Genomic DNA, 6871 nt, shown 5'->3' with positions numbered 1-6871 from the left:
ATCCCCTCCCTCTTGAAAAGGATTCGTCCTCGAATCTGTACCAAAATCAAAAGGAGACAAATCAGAAACATTAAAGGTAGCACTTACACCAAACTCACCTGGCAGATCAATTATGTATGCATTGTCATTGATCCGTTTCAGCACTTGATATGGTCCATCCCCTCGTGCATCGAGTTTTGATTTCCTTTGAGTTGGAAACCTTTCCTTTCGCATATGGATCCAAACCCAATCACCTGGTTTGAATACAACTTTCTTGCGACCCTTATTGGCCTGTTTCTCATATATGCTGTTACGCTTCTCAATATGCTCACGCGCTTTCACGTGTATTGATTTAACCATTTCAGCCTTCGCTTTTCCATCTATATTAGACAACTCGTTCAAAGGTAAAGGCATTAAATCTAGTACAGTTAATGGATTAAAACCATACACAACCTCAAAAGGTGAATAACCAGTAGAAGAATGGACTGCTCGATTATAAGCAAATTCAACATATGGCAAACATTCTTCCCAAGTTTTCAAGTTCCTACCCACAATAGCACGAAGCATAGTTCCTAAAGTCCTATTAACAACTTCAGTTTGGCCATCTGTTTGTGGATGACAAGTAGTAGAAAATAAAAGTTTAGTACCCAATTTCCCCCACAAAACACACCAGAAATGACTAAGGAACTTAGAATCTCTATCAGAAACAATAGTCCTAGGTATACCATGCAAACGGACTACTTCCCTGAAAAACAAATCAGCTATGTTCGTTGCATCATCAGTTTTATGACATGGAATAAAATGTGCCATCTTGCTAAAGCGATCTACAACAACAAACACTGAATCTCTACCTCTTTTTGTCCTAGGTAAACCTATCACAAAATCCATAGATATATCAGTCCAAGGTTCAGTAGGTACAGGCAAAGGAGTATACAACCCATGTGGCAAGGACTTAGATTTAGCCTGTTTACATGCAAAGCATTGAGCACAAATTTTCTCTACATATTTTCGCATGTTAGGCCAATAAAAGTGTTCATTCAACATGTCTAAAGTCTTTTGCACACCAAAATGTCCCATTAATCCTCCTGAATGTGATTCTCTAACAAGCAACTCACGCACTGAACAATTAGGTATGCATATTTGTTTCCCCCTAAAAAGAAACCCATCATGCAAATAAAACGTTTTAAATGCCCCATGTTCACAAGCCTTAAATACATCAGAAAAATCAGTATCAGTCTCATACATATCTTTCAAATGCTCAAATCCTAACAACTTAGAACTAAGCATGGAAGTCAATGCATAACGTCTAGATAATGCATCGGCAATCACATTCTCTTTACCTTGCTTGTATTTAATCACATAAGGAAAGATTTCGAGATATTCAACCCACTTACCATGCCGCTTGTTCAACTTCCCTTGTCCCTTCAAGTGTTTGAGAGACTGATGGTCGGTATGAATCACAAACTCATTAGGCAGCAAGTAGTGTTCCCAAACTTCAAGAGCCCTAATCAGTGCATAGAACTCTTTGTCATAGGTGGAATAGTTCAATTGTGCGCCACCTAACTTCTCACTAAAATATGCTATGGGTCGGCCTTCCTGCATAAGAACAGCACCAATACCAATCCCAGAAGCATCACATTCAATTTCAAAGGTTTTAGAAAAATCAGGTAACCTTAAAACAGGAGCGGTAGTAAGTTTTTCTTTCAATGTGTTAAATGCAAGTTCCTGTTCTTTACCCCACTTAAACCCAACAGCCTTTTTAATAATCTCATTTAGAGGTGCAGCAATAGTGCTGAAATCTCTAACAAACCTCCTATAGAAGCTTGCCAATCCATGAAAGGATCTCACCTCATTAGCATTCTTAGGTGTAGGCCATTCTTGGATACCCTTAACCTTTTCAGTATCTACCTCAACTCCACGTGAACTAATAATAAATCCTAGGAATATGACACTATCAGTACAAAATGTGCATTTCTTAAGATTAGCATACAGTTCATGTTCACGCAACTTCTGTAAAACAATTTCAACATGCCTAATGTGGTCATCCATGTTTCGGCTATAAATCAATATATCATCAAAATACACAACCACAAACTTACCTAGGTAATCACGCAAAACATGGTTCATCAATCTCATAAATGTGCTAGGTGCATTAGTTAAGCCAAAAGGCATGACTAACCATTCATATAAACCATATTTTGTCTTAAAGGCAGTTTTCCACTCATCACCTAACTTCATCCTAATTTGATGATAACCGCTTTTCAAATCAATTTTTGTAAAGAAAACAGCACCACATAATTCTTCAAGCATATCATCTAATCTAGGAATAGGATGGCGATACTTTACAGTGATTTTGTTGATCGCACGACAATCAACACACATGCGCATTGTTCCATCTTTCTTTAGAACCAACAAAACAGGTACTGCGCATGGACTAAGGCTCTCCCTGATATGTCCCTTAGCTAGCAACTCATCAACTTGCTTTTGCAATTCCTTCGTCTCCTCAGGATTGCTACGGTAAGCTGGACGGTTTGGAATCTGAGCTCCAGGAACAAAATCGATTTGATGTTCTATTCCCCTAATGGGTGGCAACCCAGATGGCACCTCCTCAGGAAATACATTCGCAAACTCCTGCAATAACTTAGAAAAAGAACTAGGCAATTCAACAGTAGGGTTAGTCTCAATCATAAAATTGGAACTAAAACGCAATATAATCAAAGCTCTCTTCCCTAAGTATGCTTTCTTCAGCTCTCTCTCTTTACAATAAAAGGAAGACTTGCTGAATTCTTCACTCTTCTCACTCAGCTCTCCTTTTACCTCCACACTCACTAACGTTTTCTCTCCTGCACATCTCTCATTTTTATCCTTTCCCGTGCAGTCACTCTCCTTTGGGCCATTCGAAACTTTCATTTTACTACTGGCCCCTTTTCCCTCATTCTTTTTACTTGTCTCACCTCCCTTACCCAATTTAGCAGATTGTTGTAATTTCACTTGATCTGCATATACATCTTTAGGAGATAATGGTACAAGTATATGTTTTACACCGAGGAACGTAAAAGAAAACCTATTACTATACCCATCATGAATGACACGCCTATCAAATTGCCATGGTCTACCTAACAAAATGTGTCCAGCCTGCATGGGTACAATATCACAAGTAACCTCATCTACATATTTGCCAATAGAAAATGACACTTTACATTGCTTGGTTACCTTTGCCTCGCCGCTATCATTCAACCACTGAAGTCTGTAAGGATTAGGGTGTTTAATAGTTTCTAGTCCTAATTTATCAACTAAAATAGTACTAGCACAATTAACTTGACTACCCGAATCTATTATCATGCTACAGACTTTACCACCAACCAAACAACGAGTGTGAAAGATGTTTTCACGCTGTTCAAGTCCCTCTTCTTTAATAGAAACATTTAAAGTACGCAATATCACTAAGGACTCTCCTTGAACAGGATACTCTTCTATCTCTACATCAGAACAATCTTCTAAAGGTGGTACTTCATCAGAATCAGAATCACTTTCGGAGACTATCTCATCTCCCCTCACTACCATAGCACGTTTATTAGCACACTCATTGGCATAATGCCCACGCCCTTTACATTTAAAGCACTGAATATCTCTAGTTCTATTTGATTTAGGGGCTGATTCATTTTTACCATGAGAGTTGGATGTTTCTTTGGAAGGTAACATGCCTTTTTGAGTTGAAGACTTTTCAAACCTTTTAGGATCAGGCTTGGTGTTCCATTTGGAACCCCATTTGCTGTTGGAGTTTTGAGCAGCCCTGTTGCTCCCCCATCTATTTCGGCCTCTTTGTCTTTCCACCTTAATTGCAATGTTCACCAAGTCTTCCAAATCAACATATGGTTGCAAATCAACCACATCAGCAATCTCCTTGTTTAGACCACCAAAGAAACGAGCCATAGTCTGGTCTTCCTCCTCCACTATGTTTGCTTTGATCAGGAGCAACTCCATCTCCTTATGATACTCATCAACAGACTTTGATCCCTGAGTTAATCTTTGCAATTGATGATGGAGATCTCTATGGTAATAAGTAGGCACATATTTCTTCCTCATGATTCGCTTCATCTCATCCCAACTAGCAATGGGTAACTCTCCATTCCTTCTCCTAGATTTCACAAGCTCATCCCACCATATTAGTGCATAATCTGAAAACTCAAGGGCAGCAAGTTTTACCTTTTTATCATCGGAATAGTTTTGACAGTTAAAAACCATATCCACTTTACGCTCCCACTCTAAATAGGCATCAACATCAGCCTTACCATTGAAGCTTGGAATCTTCATCTTTATGGAGTTCATACTGTTATCTACATATGGTACACGATCATTGAACCTTCTGGCTCGGACAGGGGCTGATTGTGCCTCATTTTCCTCATCATAGGATGGATCGTGTGTATCATCATCCCTCTGAATGGACTTGCCCTTTGAAGATCTAAGGTTGTCCTCAAGGTTATCCATTCTCGAATTTAGCTTCTGAAAGCTATCCATGAAAGCTTTATATATATCTTTAAGATCAAATGTAGGGTCAGAAGTGTCACCAGTATTATGCCAAGACATTATAGAAAAAAAATTCACAATTCTCTCAACTCACGTGTTTAATTTTCAAGCACTCACTTGGTATCTCAAAAGTGCACTTCAGAATAAGGACTCAATAAGCCAAGCTTGTATGATTCAAATAATAAGGAAAGCAAGGAAAGACCTAAGAAGAAAAGATAGGAAACAACACTAGATGCAAACTGACCAAAATGAACAAATAGATTGATTTAGCACACAAAAGTTAAATTTCGTGTACTAAGTGTAATTAGATGTTCAACAATGTGCAATTTGTCAAACTAAATGTAAGGAACCAACAGACAGGAAGACACCAAATTGACAAACTAAGAATCAAAAATTGACAAGACGGATGTGCTTAACACGAAGTTTTCCCTAAGCATGCAATCCTAGGTTAACTGATATTAATATTGACTCAACAAAATTAATTCAAAGCAAGCAAACAAAATAGACACTTAAAACAGCAAGTATTAAGTACAACTGTTTTGTGAAAATACTACCCAAATTTGTCCTAAACCTACCCCAAACATGTATTTCGAATTCCAAGCCCAGAAATATGTTCAAGGTATATGAAATATGATTTATATCAGTAGATATCAATCAGGATGAAGTTTGAACAAATGAACCAAAGTGGCAGAAATTCTTTTTTTTTTCCTTTTTTTTTTCTTCTTGTTTTGATTTTTTTTTTTTTATGGACAAAAGTAAAACACTGGAAATACTATTCTAAGAGTATTAGAATGACAGCATATGAATTAGGGCAGAAAGCATAAACCAAATCACTAAAGATAGTAATTCAGCCTAAACAAGAATTTACGGTAAAATTTGATTTGAACAACAACCAAACAATGTATTCGGCTCTAATAGGTATCCCAAACCAGATTTCCAAAGTGATATATTCAGCCAATAATGGACAAAATTGAATGCAAAGACGCAAAGGATAGTTAAGAAATTATTACTAAGCCTAGCTCTGATACCAATTGATGCGGAACCCCAGCCTATTAGAGACTGAAACGACACATACCCTAGTAAAAAGAACTTAATTCAGAAAATAATTCCCCAATCTAAAGCACCCTTAATTAACATGCAATTAAGAACACTTATAATGGATTGATTTCAAGAGCAGCAAGAATAAGAAACATACAAGTTAGTATCAAACCTTATTCGTGATGCAATGTCAAGAACCAAGATCTCTCTTAAGCTCTCAAAGAAGAATCGCATAAAGCAATTGTATTGAATAATTGATAATCTGTGTCTACAATAGAAAAATGGATGCTTTATATAGCCTAAATTAAGACTCATGATCTTTGCCACTACCCACAACTATGCATGGACCCATGATCTATGCCACTATCCACTACTAGGTAACCACCCACTACTGTTTAACTACCCACTACCAAATAACTACCCACTACTGATTAACTACCAACTACTAAATGACTACCCACTATAAATACAGAATTTGAATTGTCAATAAGGACACATTTGGCCTAATTGACTTGGAATGGCCAGATTGTTCTTCAACTTCAAAATGAACTTGCAAAGCTTCAACATATTCCTTCATGAATCCTTGAAGTGCTTCCTTCAACCTCTTGGATCTCAGCCTTGTAATTGGTCCTTGAGGCAATGCTAGCTCATCATTTTTGGTGTTGTTGGTCGTGCTTACATCATCTAGCCCATGAATGTGAAAGACCACCATTAGATAGAATATTTTTTAGAAAAAATCAAATATCTCATGGAATGCAACCAATCATAGACACAACACATATAGCAAAAGACCACACCAGAAATATCACTTTACAAAATAATTGGACCAATGTATCCTTACATATTATAGGACAACAATTAGATAGAATGGAAGAAAAAATAGATAGAAATTATGAAGGAATAACAAATATAGAACATATAGAAACACCACAAGCACCTTCTCCTATAGCACCTAAACCAAATACTATATATTTATCTCAGAGATATAGTAATCCAAAACCATATGCTATAGATCCAGCGATAAAACCTATTAATAAACCTTTCACAAAAATGATACCTCCATCACAAAACCCTATTGAGATAGTCACACTAAGTCCAAAGACAGAATTACAAGACATGTCAAAATTATTACAAAAAATTATAAGTGAACAAAGTACGTCTCCACAAACTAAGACAACAGGAATAAAAATAAAAGAACCTACACAAAGTGATGTGAACCAGCATGGGAAGCAAGGCAAGGATCCCTTGGAGCTACAACAAGGACCATTGACAAGGAATAAAGCAAGGAAGTACGGCGTTACTCTTGGATTGCATATTCAAGAATTTA

At 37.1% G+C, this 6871-nt stretch overlaps 1 protein-coding gene across 1 annotated transcript; it reads right to left on the bottom strand.

The window, feature by feature from the left end:
- Positions 1-4197, bottom strand: LOC122721407 (the record flags this gene model as incomplete). Its single annotated transcript, XM_043949165.1, has 6 exons — positions 1-35; positions 90-224; positions 378-1150; positions 1283-1916; positions 2364-2610; positions 3070-4197. Coding segments are annotated over 6 exons (2952 nt in total), but the record flags the coding sequence as incomplete, so codon positions are not given.
- Positions 4198-6871: the final 2674 nt, after the last annotated feature.

Source organism: Manihot esculenta, chromosome 12 (genome assembly GCF_001659605.2).
Source record: "Manihot esculenta cultivar AM560-2 chromosome 12, M.esculenta_v8, whole genome shotgun sequence".
NCBI classification, from domain to species: Eukaryota; Viridiplantae; Streptophyta; class Magnoliopsida; order Malpighiales; family Euphorbiaceae; genus Manihot; species Manihot esculenta.
This window is presented reverse-complemented; position numbering and strand designations above follow the sequence as displayed.